Source organism: Dermacentor variabilis, chromosome 5, assembly GCF_050947875.1.
Source record: "Dermacentor variabilis isolate Ectoservices chromosome 5, ASM5094787v1, whole genome shotgun sequence".
Lineage (NCBI taxonomy): Eukaryota > Metazoa > Arthropoda > Arachnida > Ixodida > Ixodidae > Dermacentor > Dermacentor variabilis.
In genome coordinates this window covers 46,767,693-46,792,345 of record NC_134572.1, presented here as the reverse complement: position 1 = coordinate 46,792,345, position 24,653 = coordinate 46,767,693, and the positions used below count along the sequence as shown (strand labels likewise).

The 24,653-nt window shown below is 46.0% G+C and overlaps 1 protein-coding gene across 1 annotated transcript in view; it reads right to left on the bottom strand.

Moving 5' to 3' along the window:
* Positions 1 to 2,748: 2,748 nt before the first annotated feature.
* LOC142582528 (sodium-coupled monocarboxylate transporter 1-like) overlaps positions 2,749 to 24,653 on the bottom strand; it is a 57,989-nt gene continuing 36,084 nt past the window's right edge. Inside the window, exons 12-17 of the mRNA XM_075692355.1 lie at positions 20,793 to 20,860; positions 16,775 to 16,861; positions 14,013 to 14,173; positions 11,729 to 11,826; positions 11,219 to 11,337; positions 2,749 to 5,294 (exon numbers count right to left, since the gene is read on the bottom strand). Of these exons, the coding sequence (XP_075548470.1) occupies positions 5,184 to 5,294; positions 11,219 to 11,337; positions 11,729 to 11,826; positions 14,013 to 14,173; positions 16,775 to 16,861; positions 20,793 to 20,860 (644 nt within the window). The 3' untranslated portion in view covers positions 2,749 to 5,183. The remainder of the gene's footprint in view (positions 5,295 to 11,218; positions 11,338 to 11,728; positions 11,827 to 14,012; positions 14,174 to 16,774; positions 16,862 to 20,792; positions 20,861 to 24,653) is intronic.

Genomic DNA, 24,653 nt, shown 5'->3' with positions numbered 1-24,653 from the left:
CCGTAAAACGCTCATGCAGTTAAACTTTTGCGGCGACGGCACAATGCTTAAAGCGCAGCTGCTTCAATACCCCAGTAGTACACTGAATCCACTTTCCCAAATGCTGTATTATCGAACTAAACGTAAAAGACAGCATTTTATTTTCTAAACAATACGTTCTTTTTAAAAATATATTCAGCGCATGGGATGCAGTGATGTCTTAAAACACAGATGTCTGGTTTCATTCATTCATTCATTCATTCATTCATTCATTCATTCATTCATATAATTGTATTAAGTGCCCCGCGATTTGGTGGGGTGGGCCTGGACCCCGCCTAGGTTTCGGCAAAGGGTTGTTGGCCCTTGGCAGCTTCTTCGGCTCGCTGGACGGCCCAGAGTCGGCGCTGCAGGTCCGACCTGAGCAACGCAAACTCCCAGAGCGCGCGGAGGCTGTCGCTATTTGAGGCTGCATCACCGTTATCCTGTATTATAGCCGCGCATTCCCATATGATATGCTCCAGGATGGCTCTAGAGTCTCAATGTCTGTACCAGTCAGTCGTGTATAAATCTGGGTGTATTATGTGCATGATAGCTGCGCTCGGATAGGATCTGGCATGCAACTGCCGCTACTTAATTTTGGGTGCAGCGGCGGTAATGTGCGTCTCTACAATCTATGAGGTGTAATTTCGTGAAACCTGGTAATTCGATCTTCCCACTCTCACTCATCGGTAGTCGGGTGAGGCGGGGTTCACCGAGGTTCGGTCCATAAGCTCTCAAGCCATGCGGTGCGCCGCGTCATTGCTACGGTCTGGTAGTGTGTGAGCGGGTGTCCAGATGAGATCGACACTTTTGTCGCGGTTATTAGCTTATTTTAGGAGTCGTAGTGCCTCTGGGGAGATTCGGCCGTTGGCGAAGTTTCGTATCACTGTTTTGGAATCACTGATGATTATGCCCGCTTGTGTTTGCGCTATGGCTAACGCGATAGCTATTTCCTCTGCGGTTTCTGCGTGTTGACTATAGCTCTCGTCGTGCATTTTCCCTCGTAATTTATCACCACTGCTGTGTCTACAAATGCGCTATCCTTGCTGTTAGCGAATTTCTTTTGTATATTGCGTGCACTAGCTGCTTTCCTGTCTACCCTGATGGTGAGTGGGATGCATATTCTTGGGTATTGGAGGGATGGTTATCGTATCTCTGATGTGTCTCGGCATATCTACTTTGACGCCATGATGGGTATGGTACCTTATACCTAGGCAGTCCAATATGTGCCTACCTGTTTTAGTTTTGGACAAGCGTTCGTATTGTGCTATTCTGTGTGCCCCGATTAGCTCATCCATTGTATTGTGGAGACCTAGCTGCAGTTGTCTATCGTTGCTGGTGGTGATTGAGAGTGCGATTGCTTGCTTGTAGATTTTTTCTGATTAAGCAGTCTAATTTGTATTTTTATGACCAGTACCATCGTAGGTACGATGCCACGTATACTATTCTGTTTATTACAAACGCTTGGACTAGCAGTCTATGCAGATTGCATTCTTTCATTCCACTATGTTTGTTGGCTATTCGTTTAGGTAGCCGCATGATTTGAGATGTTATATTGTCTAATTTGCGTATGGTCTCTCCATTGTAGCCGCTACTTTCAATGATGAGGCCCATTACTCTGATCTTGTCAACCTTGGGTATGGGCGTACCATCTGCCGTAGTTAGGTGAACTTGCGGATTGTTTCGTTCCTCGTAGTTGCGTGGTTTTCGGCCACGTCGCGACGGTACATAAATGAGGAGCTCAGATTTCTCTGCCGAACACGCCAGTCCGGTTCCTGCTAAGTATTGTTCAACTGCTTCTATTGTACGTTGTAATGTGCTTTCAACCTGTCCAGCGTTTCCATCGCTCATCCAGAGGGCGATATCGTCAGAGTAGATGGTACGATTGAGGCCATCGATTTCCTTTAGCTTTGCTGGTTAAGCCAGCAAAGCTAAAAGCTAGCCAGGTTAAACAGCATCGGTGATATTACTGAACTTTGGGGCGTACCTGCGCTTCCGATCTGTAGTTCTTCGGAGTTCAGGTCTCCTATCTTAATGCGTGCCTTTCTGTTAGTAAGGAAGCCTCGTATATAACTGTATACTCGCTGGCCTAGGCCTAGCCGATTTATTCTGTTTAGTATTGTTTCGTGGGTAATACTGTCAAAATCTTTCTTTAGGTCCAATCCTAGGATAGCTTTGGTATTACGACTTGTGTTATCTATAATTTCATGCGTAAGTTGGAGCATTGCATCCTGTGTAGACAAATTTCTCCGGAAGCCCAACATTGTAAGGGGGAGAACGTCGTTATCCTCGAGATAGTTGCTCAGTCTCGTTAGGACAACGTGCTCCATGAATTTGCCCACACAGGATGTGAGTGAAATGGATCTCAGGTTCTCCAATTGTAGCCACTTGCCTGCTTTAAGTATTAGAATAATCTGGGTCGTTTTACATCGTTGTGGTATTGTACCGGATTGCCAGCATTCGTTTATATACTTGGTAAGTTGTTCTAGAGAGGCATCATCGAGATCTCGGATCGTCTTGTTTGTTATTCCGTCGAATCCCGGCGCGAATGTAGTGTTAAGCTTTTGTAGAGCTGCTCTGAATTCTGCTTCGCTAGTATCTTCGTCTAACTGTCTGTTTTTAGTGCCTGTGTAATTTGGGTGAATTGTTGGCTTAGCCCGAGATAAATACCTTGCGGCCATCTCATCGATATATATGCATATATATATATATATATATATATATAATATGCATATGCATGTAAGATTTTGTTTATGTTTTGTCTGTACGTAGCTTTGCTGTCTGGATGACGGCAAATAATTAAAAACTGTAAGCTACAAAAGCACATTACGGAATGTCTCGACTTTCTATAAGCAATTAAATGTATATTGTAGAGGGTGGTTAAACAATGGTTAACGTAACAAACGTGAACGAACGACTTGATTAGCTGTTTTTGCATAACAAGCGTTAGTGCAGCATATGTGATGAAGCGGTCTGCGCTGGACGCATGAAAGAAGACGAAGGAATGGGCTAAGGGAGAAGTGAGAACGAAGAAGTCTAAAAAAAAATGGCGGACGACACCCGTCTCACTGAGATTATGTCATTTCTGCTGCCGTTCTAGTTACGAACGCTACATGTGATATGACCCTTATGCAAAGGCAGACTTGCCGCTAATGGCTTCAAAGGAATCTTCGAATACCGTGCAACTGAGTCGTATGTCGTATACTCTTTGGGAGTTTCGCTGCTTGAAACTCATTTGGCAGGCGCTTGCAGTTTTCGTACTTTGGGTCGAAAGCGAGTGCGGAATGCGCTTCAAAAGTCGCTGACTTGCGCTACTTCGGAAGTTGAGCGTGATCACAACAAGACATGGAAGGGCTCGTTAAGTGAAACTTGCATCAACCAGAGCCACATACAGCTCCTACAGCTGTAATATCTCTCTAGGCAAAAGCACATCATTGCTACTGTCGAATCGTGAAATGTCGCGGTGGCAGTGAAAAGCTGAGCGACACTGACACCCTGCGTTTGGAAAAGCAGCGGCAGCCTCTAGCTAAGGATGTTCTGCGCTTGGGAATTAAGATTATTTAGATACCTTTTCTATTTTTTGAGAACGAAATCGAGAAACACCTTGAAAAGGCGAACTGCGTGTGGTCCCGGTGCTCCACGCACTGCCGCGCATGTCCGGTTTTCCATGCGTATGCATAACCGCTGACCCCCGACCTTCTTGACTTTGTGACCTTATATCGCTTTACGTAGTTCATAAACACGCAACGGTTCAGTCGATATTACGTGTGTAATAAACCGAGCATACACGAAAGCCGCGTGAGGCACGGTTTTAAGAGTTTTTCTTGGAAGAGGGTATTCTTATGAATTTGAGCGATCTGATATCAGTGCGAATAATTCACTGTATATAGGAAACTGTTTCAGTGTTCACGGGTGTCAGTGCGTTCGTCTTCTGTTCTGATGGAAGCATAATTCCACTCTGATCTAAAGAGTGGTGAGAAAAGAACAAAGGACAACGACCTTCATTTCAACAGAAGGCCGGAGGTAAAGCTTGCACCTGAGGGAAAAGTGAAGAGAAAATAGGAAGATCAGTTCTCAGAGGGCGGGAGGGGGACTTCCTGGAAGTGTTTTTCTTGTGCTAGGCTTTAAGGTCACAGGCGAAACAAGTGAATATCAAGGGCGAGTTGGTTGTACAGCGCATCCACTTCCTGTGACGAATGTACTACACAAACATACTCGGCAAAGAAACAAACTAAATGAGGCTTGAGCTTCCTCGTGATGTCCCTTGCTGTATGGAACACAACTCTGTTAGAATGTCATTCAACCAGGCTTCATACATATTTATCATACTTTTTTGCACTTGCTAAAGACAAGCAATTTAGGCTCAAATTCTTTCCCGTTAAAGGAGTAGCGAGTCACATATCGCATGTGTTTTAAAGTGCCGACCAGTTTCAAGTAGCACTCATGAAATCGCTATCACGCCGAACTGTTAATGCCATGGTGCATGGAAGCACTAACCATTGTTGTCATGTACAATGAAAACATGCATATTTACAATTTTATCGCGGACAACATGTTCTCTGTGGACAATGTTGGCTGGCTTATTGCTCATTGTAACAGCACCCTTCTTGCGCGCGCACCAAGTGCACCATAATAATGCGACTCTTACGTCAGGAAAGTACGCTGCGTATCTCAAACATGGAGCACGAAATAGTTTGAGGATGATGACGCATGCTAAAAGGCAGCAAAGAAGTAAAATCATCACCCAGAAAACAAGAAATCACGACACGGAAACCTTTCAATACCCTATAAGTCTCAGAGAAAAATGTTACGCTGAGAAATAAAGCGATGTGAATAGTGGGGCTTAAAACGCGACGTCTCTATGTCTACCGGACGCGACGCGAGGAAGTGAAATCGAATCAGACGCGCGAATATCGTTCGCAGCGAGTGACAACAGTCCTGTTGGACCTGTACACTTCCCCGGTCATCGCGATGGCACGCGCCATGTCGCATTTGGTTGGCGTCTACAAGATGACAGCCTTGAATAACATCTCTGGCTTGTACGATCCCCACCCCCAGGACTCGTGGAGCTGTTCTCAGATTCCTATGCCTTTTCAAGTCTCACAATTTCAGGTACACAAACGGCGGAAATAATTTGCCGCCGTAAAAAAAGTCTTCTTGGATTCCTACATGGCGGTGTGTTGTGCGCCATCGTCACTGGTCATGGCGAGGTTCACGTGGCCATTGGAAATGCGGAAGATCTCGCGTAGTTTGTGCGGTTTCTCGGTGGCATTTTCCTGCAAGAATACAGGACCATGGATCACTGGGGGAGCCAAGGTAGCAGACATATTAAAGCACGTTGGAAATACACAGGGAAAAAGCTAGGGTTTGCTAACTATTCGGAACGCATTGTTGATAAAGAATGATAAAATTGTAAAGTACTAAATTTTAACATAAGCGAGAATGCGAAATTCTCGCTTTTATGAATCTCATGTGGTGGAAAGTATATACAGAGTCCATTATGAAAGCCATGCGCATTTTTTGAGAAAAATATATTTATTGATCGGACCTGTACAAATGGTTAAAATTCTTCAGAATACTCTCCCCCTACATCAATACACTTGCGGAGACGTGTCTGCCACGCCTGGAAGGCACCCTGAGAGTCTTCGACGGGAATGTCTCTCAGGAACGCTGTAACATGCTTTTGGATGTTTTCTACGGTCTCCCAATGCTTTCCTTTAACGATCTCTTCAGTCGGGGAAACAAAAAAGAAAATCGCATGTGGGACCACCGGGGTGTTGCTCCGGGCCAGGAAGTTGGTAACGATGAAGGACGTGTGGCTGGGGGCATTGTCATGGTGGAGCTTGACCGTGTCTTCGATGTCAGCCCTCACGCGCGCGACCCGGCGTTTCAATCTCTTGAGCACCTCCAGGTAAACGGCTGAGTTGACAGTTTCTCCCTGGTGTAAAAACTTAAAATGGACGATTCCTCGGGTGTCAAAGAAGACAATGAGCATCGTTTCGATGCGAGACTTGCTTATTCGCGCTTTCTTGGGGCGGGGGCTGATTTTGTGTGCCACTCGCTGTTCCACCTTTTCGATTCTGGGTCGTACTCGAACAACCAGGATTCGTCTCCGGTTACGACAGAGTTAAGAAAGTCCGGCTCATTGTGAATCAAATCCAACAATTCTTGACAGCGCAAAACTCGAAGTTCTTTCTGACCTTCCGTCAACACTTTCGGCACAAGATTCGTGCAGACCTTGCGCATTTGCAGATCCTCAATCACTATCCCATGTACCGCAAACGTGGACATGTATAGGCTAGAACCCTTGCCACATTACCCGACTGCTTTTACCGCGCTGCCATGGATAGTCGCGTCATAATAGACTCATGCGCATTACTTTCATAATAAACCCTGTATGTGTATGTTTCACCTTTACAGAGGAAATCTATAAATTGAGGTCAGGGTGCTTGAAATCGCACTCGATGAAGGCCAGACCCCAGCCGGTACGTCAAAATTAAATGTTTGTTATTGCTTTTCTACGGCCGCTTGCCCTTTTTTCTTTCTTTCTTTCTTTCTCTCTCTCTCTCTCTCTCTCTCTCTATATATATATATATATATATATATATATATATATATATATATATATATATATTGCGCGCCAGTTCGAAAGCGTCTTCTTCATCGACGCGTCCTTTGTGTTTTGCTGGTACCCCCTTTTTTCAATTTCATCATGCACCAAGTGGCCCAAGAGCTTGCGCTAATGCTCCTCTAGAGGAATAGTGCCGTGACATAACCTCCGGCTGCTGAAGCAACATCACGGTGCTTGCTGTGGTGTGGGCGAGCGTTAAAGTTTAAGGTGGGATACGCGAACGTCTGTAGGCGGCGAAACGAAGGGGGAGGAAGACTCGGCCGGGAGAATGTCGGAAGTGACGTCTGTTAAGCGTGTTAATACACGGCAGGGTCCGTAGTACCGGGAAAGCAGAGAGAGAAAGGATGCAAAGAAAGGCAGGGAGGGAGGTTACCAAGAACTAGTTCCGGTTGGCTACCCTGCACGGGGGAGGAGGAGTTGGGGCAATAAACAGAGAGAGAGAGAGAGAGAGAGAGAGAGAGAGAGACGAGCACGAACAAACTGCGGATATTATAGACCGGCAGGGGGCGGCGTTCTTAAAGTCTATCGTGAAGCCCCGTCGACCGCAGGAATCTTAGTAACATGAATACGGACTTCTGCGCGGATGTTATTCGGAAGCACTGGTCTAGAGCTTTCAGTTCAGATAGTGTACGATTGTCCAATTGGTCTATCACTCTGCACATCACTTGCCTCTCCGCATTATAGCGCGCGCAAACAGATGTGTCTGCCCATCGCAGCTGCATGTGTTGCACGAGGGGCTGTTAGCCGTTCCAGTAAGGAAGGCATAAGAGTTTGTAAATGCTACATTCTCAAAGAGTCCAGCACGCTCAGTCGGAGTCTATAGAAGCGCAAGGGCGCCCGAGGTATAGGTATAGCGTCGCGACGATGGGAGTAATAGCGGTGCCTCTAGTGCTCTTGCGATATAGTAAGGCGATAGCGAGCAATGTGGCGAGCCTCGTCAGCTCTGAAAATGACATCGCGGGCGTATTCATGTGATAAATGGATGGCAACGGGAATGATAGTGTCAAAAGGTAAAGTTGGGTCGCGGCCAAACAGAAGAGAAAAGGGTGATAAACCATCTGTATCACGACGGGAGGAATTGTAGGCGAATGTAACGAAGGGTAACGCAATGTCCAAGTCTTGGTGGTCAGAAGAGACGTAAAAGGAAAGCATGTCGGTCAGCGTCCTGTTGAATCGTAAAGTCAAGCTGTCTGTTTGCGGGCGGTAAGCCGTCGTAAATTTGTGTTTCGTCGCGCAGGAGCGAGGAAGATCATCGAACACTCCGGAGAAAGTAGCGGCCATAGTCGGTGAAAAGTTGATGAGGGGCATTATATAGCAGGGAATCAGCGACGTCCGTAGCACAGCTGGTAGGGGGAGCGCGTGTAATTGCGTATCGGGTGGTGCGGTCCGTGGCGACGGCAATCCATCGGTTTCCAGATGTAGAGGCAGAGAAAGAACCGAGGAGGTCAAGGTCAACTCAGATGAGGTCAGATGGGACGTCAAAGGACTGTAGGAGGCCAACAGGAGGCATAGGTGGTTTCTTTGGGCGTTGGCACGGTTTATATGCTGCGACGAACGGAGTGGTAAAGACCGGGCCAAAAGAAGCGACGCCTAACGCGGTCGTAGGTCCGGGAAACTCCAAGGTGACCAGCGGTCGGGGCATATCATGGAGTTGACCGAGAACGCTTAAACGTAGATGACTAGGAAAGACAAGTAGCAATTCGCGTGCGTCCGGGTGGACGTTGTGGCGGTATAATGTGCAGTCTTTAAGCAACAAGTGGCGAAGGGACGGATCAGGGCTTCTGAATAAGCTCACGACCACGGCGCTGTTAATCACAGATGTACGTTAAAGCGGAGAGCGAGAGCACATATGCAGGCGTGTCATCGAAGGCTTCAGCCGCATCCACGGGATTGCGGGACAGTCAGCGTCCCGGTGCAATCCGCCAGACTTATAAGAAACGTAGTAGGTGTATCCTTAGAGTCACAGTGCCCAGCGACCAAGACGCCTAGTGGGATCCTTAAGAGACTAAAGCCAGCAAAGTGTGTGGACGGAATTTTCCCACCGCCCAAACGAGAGCAAGACACTCCCGTTCCGTGATGGAGTAGTTCTGTTCGGCTGGGCAAAGTAGACGGCTGGCATAGGCGATAAGACGGACATACCCATTCTGATGCTGGACCAAAAGAGCGCCGATTACGTGGCCGCTGGCATCGGTGCATAGTTCTGTTGGAGCGGAGATGTCGAAAGTAGCCAGACGGATAGGCGGTGTATTGAGCAGCGTGATGAGGGTAGAGAAGGTGGCAGCCTGTGCAGCACAAGAAGAAAGAAGGAAAGAAACCGAGACGCCTTTTCTTTCGGCAAGTTTGTGAGAGGGGAATCGATTTCCGCGAAATTGTTAACAAAACGACGGAAGTACGAGCGCAGTCCCAGAAAGCTATGAACTTCCTTTGTGCAAATCGGAGTGGGGAAATTCTGCGCGGTTCGAACTGTGTCAGGGTCGGGGCGAACACCGGTTAAGTCGACGACACGATCGAACACTGTAAGTTGTTGACGTCTGAAGAGGCATTTGGATAAATTAACCAGCAGGGTGGTTTTGCGAAACACAGAAGGGATAGAGGAAAGCCGGTCGGGATGTGTTTCAAATGTCGGTGAAAATACAATGACGCCATCAAGATAACACAGGCAAATTGACCATTTAAAACCATGTAAGTGGGCGCGCCCATCATGCGTGCGAAGGTGGCCGAGGCGTTGCATAAGCCAATGGGCACTACTTTAAACTGAGGCCATCAGGGGTAACAAAAGCTGTCTTCTCATGGTCCATGTCATCAACGGCGATCTGCTAGTACTCTAGCAGAAGAAAAATACTTGGCACCGTGAAGGCAATCCAGGGCGGCGTCATTGCGTGGGAGCGGGTACTGTTTCTTTTTTTGTGTGTGATCTTTCTAAGTTGCCGGTAGTCCTCGCAAAATCTCGAACTGTCGCGTTCCTTTTTAACAAGAACCACAGAAGTCCAAGGGCTGCAGGATGACTCGATTATATCTTTGGGGAGCATCTTGTCGACCTCCGTTTGAATGACGTGGCGCTCAGCTGAAGGCACCCGGTATGGCCGTCGGTGGATGGGATGGACATCGTCAAAGTTTATCCGGTGCTTGACAGGGCAGGTCTGACCCAGAGGATGATCACAAAAGTCATAGACGTCCCGATCAGAGAAGTGGAGGCAAAATAGTTCGTAAGCTTGGTGATGGGGGTGATAGGTATGGAGCGATAATTTTGTTCAGGTCAACTGATCTGGCGAAGACGACATCCCATCGGCGGTGTGTGAGCGAGCAAGACTAGGTGGAGACAAGGCCGAGATGACGTAGTCGTAGGAGGGCGTCAGCATAGCGAGGGAAATGTCCTGTGAGAGTGCTTGTGAGCACAGTCTGAAATTCACCACATGAAGGCAGTCATGATTGTCATGTGAAGTTATAACAGTGTGTGGAAAACCAGCACTGTGCATCATCAGAACGGCAGTGATGGGGGCGAGCTCATAATGACCGTCGGGTACTAGTGGAGAAGGCGCAGCAGCAACGCAAGCCACGGCCTGCGGCGGCAAACAGACGGGCTCAGCAGAAGAGAGCCGACCCTGGACTGGTCCGGGTGGATCAGTTACACTTGGTAAGTCAATCTGTACAGTACCAGCGGAATAGTATACGAAGGCGGAGTGGGGGATAAAAGGTCAAGACCGAAGATGACTTCATGGAAACAGCGGGTGAGGACGGTGAACAAAACAATTTTGGCGGCCGGCAACACTAACACGTGTGGTCACCTCTATGCTACGGGAAACGCACCACAGTCGACCACAAGTACGATGCGTGATGGGTTAGGCGTCATAACTTTCTTCAACTGCTGACGGAGGTGATAGCTTATAACAGAAATATAGGCGCCGGTGTCGACCAAATCTGTAACAGGTAGGCTGTAATAGGCCACTTCAACGTCGGTCAGGTTCTGATTGGTTGGGAGCGTCAACAGAGGAATTTGAGGGCAGGTCGTAATAGCAGCGTTACACCCAGGAGCTGCGGTCGTCAGATTCCCGAAGGAAAACGCCGGGAGTATAGGACGCGTGGAACGGCGTAGTGGAGATGAACGATAAGGTCGGCGTCATGGTGAGGGCGAGTGGCTGCCCTGGGCGGCGGTCGTAGTGTTCTGGGCAGAAGTTTCTGGTTCAGCTTGGGTTGGCACCTGGTGCAGACTTCGGGGTGGATAGACGAAGCCGGAGAAGATTGTTCGAGAAGGCTATATCCAAGGACTTCGTCGATGTGTGTCCGACACGTTCACATCGAAAGTAAATGGGCTTATCAGGCGTCCTCTGCGCATTCGGATCGCGATAATTCGGAGTAGGACAATGGCGTTGAAGAGGTCACTAGAACATGTTGCTATACAGGATTTCGTGACTGGCACAATTAAAGCGTTGAAGCGTGACTGATTCAGTCTTTTCTGTAGTTCTGTAGACTTTGTTGCAAAAGGAGAATGAACGCGTCAAAGATATCACTTTTCTGTGTTTGCTAACGAGATATTTGACTTGTGTTAAAGGATCTTGTGGATATACATACCTCCGGTTTCGTAAGACCAATTTTTTGTTCCTTGTGCTCTTTGGCGCTCGTCCTGAGGTACAGCTTCCTCACGAACGGTGCTATTAAGCTTGGATCAACATCATTTGAGTTATTGAGACCTGCGGGAAGACAAAGTGACTTATAACAATTTTTTTACTGTGCAACGATGTTAAGTACGTGTGTGAGTAACTTGAGGACACTTGTTCTACAGAACTAAAGTAAACGAAGCAACTACTTCATTGCACTGGAAACGGATATTTGTATCTGCTTTACATGCACTACCATACGCAGCTTAACATAATTCTGATATATTTGTTCTTGGCATGGTGTTACGGAGCTGGCTCCTGACTAAAAAAAAAAAAATGCCCATTTTCGAAATTATTTATATCTTCGAGGGCCTATAAGTGGTATCTGCTGCAAACAGTCACCACAATTGTTATTAAAGATTATTACCATGGTATTTTTCTTTGCGTTCGTACTACCAGATATCAGCGGGACAGAGGCACTCACCACAGAGTAGCGTAACAACGACCGCTACGAGGAAAGTGGTGAGGAAGCTGATGACGGGAATCCACATGTAGGACACGTGGTACAACTCGTATATGCCCCTGTAAACACAAGCCAAAACAAAAGACAGTTCTAATATAAATTGGGGAAGGGAGGAGGCGGTGCTGTGAATGCGCCCTGTTTTAAAGAAAATCTAGATCAGTGTGCTATCTCACCGGGCGACACGTGGGGAACGCCTGTTCGAACGCGAAAAGAGGGAGAGATGAACCCATCATTGATAGTAGGAGAGCAGTTGGAGAGACCGTAGTTTCGCTAGTGTGATACTTCAGCAATGTGGTGATCAACTCCATCGATAGGGGTGACGGTCGCTTTGGTGATTCACTCTAGGATGAGAGCGGAAAGGGCCAGACACAGGATTAAAGTTCGAGTATAGGCTCCGTTTAGATAGGGTGGAAAGTCCTCTGCCGGGGATTATGATTTAAGATGCCCGATAGCGAAGACCGAGGTGAGAATTCACCGTACGCGCATGTGTGTTCTTTCGGCTTATGCTCATATTACGCGCTTATTAGGTACTTTCTACGCTGTGCCTTGCCGTAATCCGTTTGCAAACGCGCAGCTTGCTTAACGCCGGCGGAGTAAGTGGTCGCAGAAAGCTGGTGTAACGTACTGCTCAAATTTTGCCAATGGTTAGCGTCACTGGTTCGGGCATTATACGCGACGAAGGCTGAAACATGATATCCAGGTTTTGTTTTAGATCTGCATCGTGCTCAGCAAAAGAAGTTCGTATCTAGTACTTGTGAGCCCTTTTCTGTACTGGTATTGTTCGTAAAGGTGAATTCCAGGCAACTATATGGTGCTAGACATATTAGCGAAGGCGGCCGGAAGATGGGAAAGGCCGATTACGAATGAAAAGCTTTGCGAATTCGGTCCCTGGTGCTTTATCGCCGCAACCACGCATGGTGACTACAAATAATTAAGTGATAAGTATGCGCTCACCTGTCCTTTCCTCGCATTTTGCTGCAGTGAGGTCGTTGGCAAGGAAGTTTCTATGGTACACTATAACCTCCGATTTGCGTCAGTGTAGATGGTGGCGCCATGAAGTGCATGTTGAGCATAGCTATCGATGGCAAACAAACGCATTAATGCGCAGATGTTGCGCAAGCGAGCCCTTTTGCGATTGATTGACTATGAATAGACTAGAAATTGACTAGATTGATTAGAAGTAACGAAATGATAGGAATGTGCTCACATGGCTTTCTATGCTGATATAACGTATGTACACGTAAACGGTTCGGCGTCGGGAAGTACTACGGGAGCTTTTGTTGTTGCATCTCGACATATCGCTGCCAAATTGAGAATTTCGCACGTAATGGCGGGGTCCGGCACAGTGGAATATACGGAACAAAAATTCCATTGCGAATGGACAGAAATAGCATACTTTTGCAATATCCTGCGATTCTAAGCCAGCCATTCGGAGTGTACGAAGTTTGCGCCAAATTAAGAAATTTCCCATCGCGCTGCTGATAGAGGACTTGACAGCTTTTCAGGCGCTGCTCATTGCGACACCGCTGGTAAACCACCTAGCTGCTGACGCAACCCATGCTGCCAGTGCCGTGGTGCAGCGACTCTTTACACTACTGCCGAGAGTGGACGCACCGCAGGAGAGCTTCTCCGTTTGGCACGCATTATGAAATTGGCTTGCTCGAATAATCTGCAGAACTGTAATCGTCAGTTACACAATCCGTTTCCGTTATTACGATCGTTGTTACCGCCTAATCTCCCACGATGTGACGCAACACTGCGGTGTCTGACGAACAACGTCAGACTTCCCAGTGTAGTTGGAAGCAGACCGAACAATCCAACTTTTGCCAAAGCTGGCTAACAAAGCTGGGAGCCAAGCATCGCCCCTCATAAACTCAGCAAGCCCCACGATCCTTTCAGCAGTACCTAAATCAACATATTTCGGTGCCCTGCTCCGAACACACTGCACCTTATTTAGCATACGTAATCAATCTCGATTCTTGCTTTCTCTCTCTCGCTCTCTTATTCCCTTTCCTACGTGCAGAGTAGCCAACTGGGCGGCTAAGTTTAGTTATCTTCCCATCATTTCCTTGCAACTATATAGATATATATATATATATATATATATATATATATATATATATATATATATATATATATATATATATCTGATAATTACAACGACATTATTATTGTCAGTCTACGAATGGATGAAATGGAAACATATGAAAGCTATCAGACCATGACACGGGTCAGCTGATCTCACCCGGAGTAGTAAGTCCGATGAGGGGGCAGCCTAAGAGTGTAGTTGAACGTGCACTCCTCGAGCGTAGTGAGGGCAGCCACAGGTTTTTTAGGATACAGCATGCTTCCGATGGCCACCCAAAAGGACAGTCCCATGCCCGTGACCATGGACAGCAAAACAACCTGCGGCAGTAACCCGAACAAAAAAATCACGCCGGACGCAAATTTGCGAATCTTCGTTTTGTTGACGCGAGTAAGGGAGTCTGAGTTCAGTCAAAATGGGGCGGCACTGGGACGACTGCGTCACAGTGTTTCACAATGAGACAACACATAACCTGTCAGGCAGGTCACACGCGTAACCGCAGTCGTCGTTACGATTATACCGATTACACCGATTACACGTTTGCTGCTACAATTGTTTGCGTACGATTTACGAGCTTGCTTGCTGCTTTCTTGACCCACTTCGCATCCGCTCTCCGTTGTCTCATTGGATAGTTATTTATCATGCATCGAATCAGTTTTTGTTCCTTTATGTTCTTGTAACAAAGCGCAGAGGGCGCCATGGCGATTGTGGAGGTCTGGGCAAGGGAGTTGTCTCTCTAACATCGCTAATTTTCATAAGGCGGCTGCAACTATCTTTAGCTTCCTGACGCTACTAAAAATTCTGACGGAAGATTCCGACATCTTTTGCAGAGTGCTATGTTGTCAGTGACAGGTGGTACGTGACAATGAAAGAATTGCAAGTTTGTTTTGAGTCCAGCGAAACGATTTCAACAGGATATGTAGAAGTGGGTCACAATGTCATGAGATTGTACTCTGGAGAAAACGGAAAACCTTGTTTAATTGCTTACTGCGCCTGTAGCTACGGTATTTTACAGGGGTATTCGAATAGCGAAATTTTTAAATAACATATGAACATTCGAGAAAATATCGAATATTCCCAGTTTCTAAGAGTGAAATGAAAAGTTGCGTGGAGTTTGTTCGGCTAAAAGAGGTTGTTTACATTATTTGATACATGTAATATAACTAACAACTGGATCATCGGTCAACTGACAATACTTTAAGTGAGAAACGAAGGAAACTAGTATTACACTGGTACACGATGACAATGACATTAATGAAAAATAAATGAACAGTATGTCCCAGATGCATGTAGCAGAGTAGTGCTCGTTTTGTAGGAACCCATACATGATGAGATTGACCAAATACTAGATTGCTTTGTATAAATAGACAGCGAATTCGTTGGCTGCCTAATGCGATTCATGCTTACTCAACGGCTAGTAACTATAGTCCATAAGTGACCTCCTCCATGTGCTTGTTCAGAAACCGGATCGTCTACATGACTGCAATTTTCTTGCACTAAAATAATTCAGACGAATCTCCATTTGCACCAGTCTATTTCTCTGCAGACGGCAAAACCGTTGTTGTCCTTAAGTAATAACGCTAAACCGAAAGAAATATTCGAGAACTTCGAATAGTGAATTCTCAAATGGATACGAATCGAAAATACTATTTCATTCGTATTCTAAATCGTATTGTGTTATCCTGCGCGCTTGTAATAGCCCTTCGTCAGCCGTTTAAAGAAGGACAAGTACACATGCCGCATCCTACACGCGCCTCTCTAGAATAAAGTTTCATTGCTTTTCGCAAATGTAAGATTGGTTTTAGGTACCTTCCACGTCTACTTACGACGCTGCCGTAGCCGTAGTAACGTCACAGCAGTGATCATTGTCATGCAACCACGGGAACGTACAACGTTTCAAGCGCGCAGTTTGGGCAATAAGGTGTAGGAGCAAGTGCACGTTGTATTGACTATTAGCGTTTTGCTGAATGCGGCCCCTACAAAAGAACAGCGATTGCTCGGTGGTTGGCGCATTCGGCTCTCAGCTAGATCTAGGCGCATTGCTGTGGGTTCCATCTGCACTGGTACGGGTCAGCGAAGTTTTCTTTTGGCCATTTTTTTCTTCCTGCATTGTACTTTGCCCCGTTGTGCCGACAACTTTATGGCGCGTAGATACTGTGGTCGAACCTTTACGAGCTATTTCGGTAAAATTAATGCTGCATATTTCCAGCTCATTCTCACCCGTTGTGAAAGATACTTGGAACCTGCATCACCGAATGGTTTTCGAAGCAACAGCATGATGGAATCGTATTCCTCTTCCAAGCAACCAAAGTGTTCAGGTGAACCTATGCTGCCAGCTAGGAAGCTCGATCATTCACTGTCAGGCAATTCCTAGGCGAAAATATAGGGAAAGTAAAGTGGAGTGGGCGTGGCGCTGACACTTTCAAGCAGGAGGATTCGCCAAAGAATGTCGTCCAGGGAATGCAAGTGCACAACAGAAATGCGTGTAGCAAGGTGCTGCGCAGCGTTTGAAAGTATTTAACGCCCCAAATGCAACTCTTGGTCTATGACAGAAGGCGTAATGTAGGATCCCGAATTAATTCCATTATTTCTGACCTACTGGTGTTCTCTAATTTTTGTGTAAACATAAGTACGTGAGCGTTTTTATATTTCACTTCCATCCAAATGCGGCCTCTGCGGCGGGGGATCGAACCCGCGACCTCGTATTCAGCAGCTGAATGCCATAACCTCTGAGCCACCGCGGCGGGTTAGTGCTGAATACGAGGCGCGATGTTGCTAAAGAGCTCTGCTGGGTACCTATTTTGACTTCACTTTAGTTTTATTGAGCAACAACTGACTCCAAGTTCTATTAGAAGTAACACGTTGTTGCGCACAAGGATACTGAGCGCACCAGAAACGACGTGCATGCCCAAATTACTCACCCGGCTTCCGCACCATGGAACTAGCAGACCGACGAAGAATGTGGCCCCAGAGGCACCTCCGAAGGATCCAGTCGTGACAAAAGTGGCCTAGGTATTAAAAAGTAATCACTCGGGATGAGCCCGTCTCTTGACACAATCACGCAGGTCAATAGATACAAGCACAGTAACAACTGTTACGATGCAGGTGACATAACGTCTAGAATTTTATCTGCTCTGGTATCGCTGCGGTGGTGGGCTAAACGCAATTTTCGCTGTCTCATAACCTTTGATATAGCTGTCCTGCATTCGCCAACTGATGTCGCATTCACTAACTCATATGCCTTTCTCAAGTGGAATGGTCTACAGCTCTACATGTGACACATGCAGCTGTGAGGAGACATTCACACACATCCTTTGGGTCTGCCCGCGCTTTAGTGTTGAGAAAAGATGTGAGCAGTTCTCGATAGGGTGTACAATCGTGCACTATCAGAACAAAATGTTCTAGGCTAGTGCTCCCAATAGAAATCTGCGCTGAAGGCTACATCTGCGTTGCTGAGGTTCCTGAGGTTCACGGACATACATAAAAGAATGAGAACGCTGCTGCAACCAAATTGCTACCGCTGGATTGTGCACGTGGTCTACTTTATTTTTGGTCCTTTCGCTTTCACTTTATTTGCACTTGTCCCTTTCCCTGTGTAGGGTAACCAACCGGTAGCCAACCAGAAATACCTCTGGTTAATTCTCCCTGCCTCTGCAACATAGTCTCTCTCTCTATCTCTCTTATTTGACGGCAGATTTAATTGTTTAAAATAATGCATGCTGAACCAGTAACGCCGTGCGATTGCACTGATGAATGCCATCGTGACAATTCTATTCCCAACAAGCTACAGCGCAGTGGGTCACATGATCAGCTTCATCGCTCAAATTGCTAGAAGTTGCCCATGTTTCCAAGCAATGACACTTAAAATTGCAGGGTATTAGCCAACAAGCAGGCATTATAAAGTTATTGTGAATGGGGTTTGCGGGCTCTTGGTTTGGGAAACAACTTCAAAAACAAACTACAACAAGTTATGGTTTACAAAAGCGAATCCTTCGTATATGTTGTAGTTACCATGGCTGTTTTGTAGACCTTGAAATAGCTCCATTATTACAGCGCTACTCCCTCCTTCTTGCAGACAGAATACACGGTATTCTTTTTTTAGCTGCGCGAAATTTTTTAAAGGTCGCCTATGGCAGATGGAGCATTTCTAATCCTTGATTTAAATTACTCGATGTGGCGGCCATTACTTCTACGAGAAATCGAAATGTTCAATTGAATGATTAGCGTAATTACGCTAATTACCTTTAATATTCCCTTTTTAATCTTCCTTGTTCCCTTCCACCCTTCCTTGTTTGTGCATAAACGATCATACTTATGGTCTACCCAGCGATGAACCGACTATCCCAGCAACATGTACTTCTGGATTCATATATCAATAGACAGAAATATTAAACAAGTAAGAAGAACTTAAATTTTACCGCTTCAGAAAGCTCTTTCATAAGAGAGCTTAGTACATTATTACTGGCCGATCACATTTGCCTTCACTAATTATTGATGTTTTGTTTCTTTTACATCTGTATGTTTATGCATGTATGACCTAACAAAAAGTTCATATATATAGCATTTGTGCTAATGTTTTACGTGGCTTACCTATTCCAATGAACAAATGTCGCAATCATTCTTGTCAATGAAATTCTATTCTCTTGTGTGATATGTACGTGCGTTTTATATGTATTCATTTGTATTGATTACCACTGCTATTGTAAGCGTATACATAGAGCTGAGACATCTGTAAGACCGTTCGTGCCTTTAGTCCCAGTCTCCCCTCGCTGGGACGAGAAATAAAGTTCATTCATTCACTCATGAATAATAAAGTTACAATGCAAAAAGCAACATAATAAAACAAAAGCGCATAGGAGCTAGTGAGTGATTCAACACAGCAGACACGCGCGAGTAAAACGACACAAAAAAGACATCAGAGCACAAAAATGAACAAGTACTGCACGCGGACATGAAGGAGTTGTTGACGCCGTTGTTGAAAGAACGTATGTTTCACATATAGCTGTCGCCGGACACGCGTGAAGGCAGCGTTCGCACAAGCTCTCCAAAGCCGCTCAGGTCAACTCCGTTCTGAACTTGAGCTACCGAATGGTCAGTATTTCCTAGATAACAGTCCTCGTGTACCCACGGAATCGAGTGCACTGGATTTGCTTTATCAAAATAACCTCGTTTTAGCTGCGCAACGAAGAAACGAACATGCCGAGGCGCTGACCTGATTACCAGAACACCTGTTGCTTTTGTTTAGCGGCCAGGTCGCCCTCTGAGGCTCTTCAAGGTGTGGCATGGAACAGCCCTTTGTACACAACAGAAAGCCTGGGCTCTCCCTCTGTGAGGTTATCTTATCTTGGAAAGACGCCAACAGCGTCGAAAAATGTACTTAAAAAAATCGCACTAAGCACTCCTTGTGTATCCGCCTATTGAAACTAGGAGCTTCGTGCTTACGTGCGTTACGGCTGAAAGCATCCTGGCCGTTTGTTATGTAGGAGATTCTGAGCGGCGTAATCGAATCGATGGAAGGAGTTTTTCAGAGAGCAGGGGCGCCTTCCGTACAATAGCGCACGCTCCGAAACACGTCTCGAACTAGCACTCTTCTGTAACCGTTGGAAAGGGTGTCGAGATCTAGCGCTACGCTTTCACGCTACTTATGCTACAGGGGCCTGAAGTCTAGGTAGGAATTCTCTTCTTTTATAACTTTTTCTGTGGGGTTTCCTTAATTGCAGTAGCCCGGTAAGGCAGAGTAGTTGCCTTACAAGGTAGACTATGTTCGGATATGCGGGGTAAAGGCCAGTGAAGCTTCTGTCTACTTGCGTCCTCTAGAAAATTGCCAGCATGACGGGAATAAATTTAGAGCAATAGAAGCGCGGCGGGATCTGGATTTATATCAATAGCAGCAGAGTGGCGTCGGAGTGAAAATGGCTGGCTGATGATCCATCATCACTTTGACAAACGGACCAAAAGTGCGGACGAAAAGCGCTAAGTGGTGGACCGATAAGGAGAATGTCCTGAGTTACCTGAAAGACAGCTGTGCATGTGAACCCTGTGTTCCAGAAATATATGCCAGCGACTGATATGGCCAAGGTTGCAACCTTGGACCCCGGCCACATCCGTCGCTGGAACAGAAGGATATTCGTGTGCTACTGCATTTTTTTGAGGGCACCAGCCTCCGTGATGGTTTGTAGTCCTGAGGAGGTATTCTGTAATAGTCCATTTCGGCCGTTCCTGACTGGCTAGGGCCACTCGTATACTCCTCGCTCGTACAGCTGCATCCAATCAGCAGCGGCCGAAATGGACAGTCCACTAGGTGGACTCTAATAGAATACAACCCCCCCCCCCCCCCCTGCTGTGCGTCTAGCTTGAGTGCAAGGTTCACTCTTTCCCACTTCTGCTCTTTCTATTGCCCCTTTCTCTTACTACCAGTGCAGGAAAGCAAACCGTATGCCCGTCTGGTTGACGTTCCTGCCTTTTCTCTTGTTTTCTTTCTTGTAACCGCGCACTATCAGCGTCGACTCGAATGTAGGGATGACGGTGCATTTCTCAAGCGACTCCTTATGAATGGCGGAGCAGGGTTGCCGAATCGCATCGTCTGCTTTAGTCGAGAGGCACCTGTGCAGTGCACTCGGGGAAGTGAAGAAAGATCTTCGAGTCGACGCCAGCTCTTTCTTAGTGTAGTGCTGAATCAATCATCGGTTATCGGCGTGTCGAGTTGAAGCTGTCGTAGGCTTAATTCCCGCGATTACAAAAGAAGCTTGATGAGCGCAGCTCTATAGCTTTGGCGTTGCTGTTCGGGCGTACCGAAGAACATTCAATAAGAGCAACAAAGAACACTTGAACGCTTGCGCTTGAACGTGTTTCAGCGCTAAATAAGAGTCCAATTGCGTTTAAATAGCGTCAATAATTAATCCACGGTATTTGTATATAGGCGTCTAAAGGTGGTCTCACCGAGAGGATGGAAGGCAGGCTGCCGGCGAGGAATGCAATGAGCACCGTGAGGAGACCGTAACCGGCGGCTGAAATGAAAAAAATAATAAAACTGTTCCGGTCGCTCTCAACGGTAGAAAGAACACCACGGGCAGCTTGTACAAATATTTAATAAGGAAAATAATAACGCATTTAAGAACGCGTTCTTGTGCGGACTAGGCGTTGTCTATGGAATGTTTAAGAACGCGTTCTTAAATTTGTTATTATTTTCGTTAGTAAATGTTCGTGCAAGCCGCGCCAGGTGCAAAACAATATTTGCCACTCCCCGTCTGACAATGCTACACCGCAGGACTATTAATGTTGGACATACTTGAGCTAGGCGGAAGTTACACGCTGCGGGGCTAGCGATAGGCAAAACACGTGCTTGCAAATCAATATACTATGAATGAAGATAAGCACAAATTATTTAGCATGAACAGAGTTCATTCGGCGTAGTTCATCATTGCCTGAAGAGCAAAGAAGGCGACACGAACCCCGGATACAGGAAAGGCGGCGATCACAAGCGCTTGTATACTTCCCGTCTTTCATGTGACCTTTGTTAGCTGAATATTTTGAGTGATAACTTTACAAGGGCTGTAGTCGGCTCCAGGTAATAATTTTAATTATGCGCCGAGGAATGAACAAAGGAAGCTTGGCGCACTCGCAAAACAGACACTACGAGCAATTGCTCCACCAAGGCGCAAGCGACGTGCCTCGTGAACACCGAGCAGAGCCTCACGATCACCCGTTTTGGTGCGCCCTACGATGTGTGAGGCTATTGCATCTAGCATCCCTGTGTGATACACTCACGAACGAGAACCAAGGTGAATGAAAGCGACTGTGGTCGCATGAAGTGCTCGAGTGAAGCACAAGTTACAAAAGGGCAAGAAGTTAAAGTCAATGTTCCATATCTAAAGGTGCCATCATAATGGATATGTGCTAAAAAATTTTGAGCCACAGGTCACGGCAGCTGGGCTTGCGCACAGATGAATAATCGGCTTGTCTTCTTCGTGCAGTTCATCGCCAGCCTGCTGGTGATACCGGCGGGAAACCAACAACCATGTCAGCACTTCCGAGTCGCCTATGTGCTTCTGCGCCAGAATGACAGTTCTTCGGCGTCTCCGATACTGCAATCTTCGGATGGGTTCCGTGGCGTACCGTCGTCAACTCCTAGCGGCAGCAACAGTGCAGTATTCCAGTCGTGCGTAGTGGCGCTGCGGGCCTCCTGGACTATAAAAGCTGTCGACGAGACATCACAACCCAAAGGGCACGGCAGCTGGGCTTGCTCACAGATGAATAATCCGCTTGTCTTCCTCGTGCAGGTAAGAAAGCGTTTTGGAAAATGCTTTCGCTCTAGCGAGCGTTGTCTTGTCGTGCTGCCTTGCCTTGCGGTACTTCTCGGTACAGTGTCTGACGTAGTGTACATAACAAAGTTGCTATTGCTTGCCGGTGATGTTGAAACTAAACCCAGACCCGATATTGCGGAACTTTCACGACAGCTACAACAGACTGCAGAGGACATAAAAGCAATAAAGGAAGAACGGTTAACATCAATCGACAACAAATTAGAACGCTTAACTTTCCTTGAAGACAACCTTTCCTCGCCTACGAAACAGGTCACTAATATTCAGCAGGTGGTGTCATCCTTGGAATTAAGGCTAGATGACCTCGAGAATCGCTCGAGAAGGTCGAATCTCATAGTCTACGTTATGTGAGTCGCTGGAGTGCTCTGTGAATAAAAAGGTTGTCAAAGGTTCCTTGAAATTGGACGAAGTCGCGATCGAACGCATCCACAGATTAGGTAGACCGGAAAAAAACAAAAACAAAACAAGACCAATAATACTGAAGCTTCTAGATGTCAGGGACAAAGCGAATATTTTGCGAAATTGTCACAAACTAAAGGGGACTGCGTTTACCATCAGTGAAGATATTTCAACCCGCGTTCGCCACATCAGAAGAAACTTACGGAAATACGGCAAACCAATAAAGATTCCGGCGATAATGTGTCTCTGTTTTATGACAAACTAAAGATAAACGGGGAACTATATTTTTGGGACAATGAAAAAAAAAAAAAAAGAAAGACATGTGCCCTGTTACACGTGCTTTAAACCTAACAAAAAATCCAGGACACAGAAGCACGAATCCTACGCCCGCGCCGTCCGCAACGTCCCAAATAACTTTCATGAAAATAAATGCGCGTAGCATTGTCAACAAGCTCGGTTACCTTGAGTGAGTGGGTGGGCTTCGTGGGTTTCGAGCCGGATTTCCTAGCCATTACGGAAACCTGGCTAACAAAAGATATTAACAATTTTGAAATAATTCCTCCGAACTACGCTATAGTTCCTAAGGACCGGCCAACAGGTGGTGGAGGCGTGGCTTTGTTAATAAAAGATGAAGTCCCTTTCGTTACAATGCCTGAAGTTGACGGAGTGGAAGCGATTTTTGTAATTTGTTTTTCTAGTAGCGCTATCTTTGTTGGAGGCGTTTATCTCAGTCCTTGTTATGATTCAGACATATTTCAATCATTGTGTACTTACATGCAACGTCATGTTAAGGGCGCCAGACAAATACTGCTAGGGGACTTCAATCTTCCTGACATCGACTGGAGTACACTGCAACATAATTCACCTTGCGCGGAAGTTGTTTTCGATATAATGCTTTCTTTCAACCTCACGCAGATCGTAACAGAACCTACCCGCGTACAAGGAACTAGCTGTAACAACCATTCAGATTTAGTGTTCCTGAGCAATCATTTCCCTTATCATGATGCGAACGTAGAAGTACTAGAAGGCCTGCCTGACCACAAACTAATAATGTGTTCTGTCCCGTTTCATTACACTACACCCTCTTCCCGATCAAAAATAACATAACATATCCTCACTACAGCCGAGCTGATGACACTAGCATACTTGACACATCTGAAGAGCCATCATTGTTCCGTCAACTCTTAGATGACACTAATACCGATATGGAAGCCCTATGGCGTAGGTTTAAAAATATTTTATCGTATTGCATTACTAATTTCGTTCCTACCAAGACTAAAATAACGCGAAAGAATAATCCATGGATTACTCGAACTGTAATTCATGCCAAGCGGAAGGTCCGACGACTGAAAAAAAAAAAAAAAACGCAACGACGCCACCCATAAAAAGGAACAGACGAAAAATTAAAATTAGCCATTAACGATTTAAAATCTAAAATAAGCTTTCTATTTTTCAAATACGCTAACAAATTTCGTAAGAGATTCTCCCCAAAAGTTCTGGCGCTACTTAAATCCTAAAGTGGATAATGAAAGTCATCCGTCCTCGAAGGAAAACCGAAATACTGCAAGCACACTGAATAACTACTTTTGTTACAGTTTCACTGCAGACGATGGAAATGCAACCCGCAATAGCCCCTGCACCGGCAAGTAACTAGGGCCCCTTACTGTGACCGAAGCTGGAGTTTTAAACCTTCTACTAAATTTAGGCACTAAAAAAGGACCGGGGCCTGATAACATTTCTAAAACATTTCTGCGCAGGTATGCCGAGTGGATTGCGAAGTTTTTCTTAATACTCTATAACAAATTCTTGCCGTCCTGCACCCTTCCTAAAGAATGGAAAACAGCTAAAATAACACCAATAGGTAAATCAGGCAGCAAATCAGATCCTTCAAACTTCAGACCAATCTCACTAACCAGCACAATATGCAAGCTACTTGAGCACATCATCTTAAACCACATAAATACCTATCTAGATGATAACCAAATTCTAACACCTTTCCAGCATGGCTTTCGTAAGGGACTTTCTACCGTTACTAAACTAATTGAACTCGTGCATGACGTAACCACCTCTATTGATCACC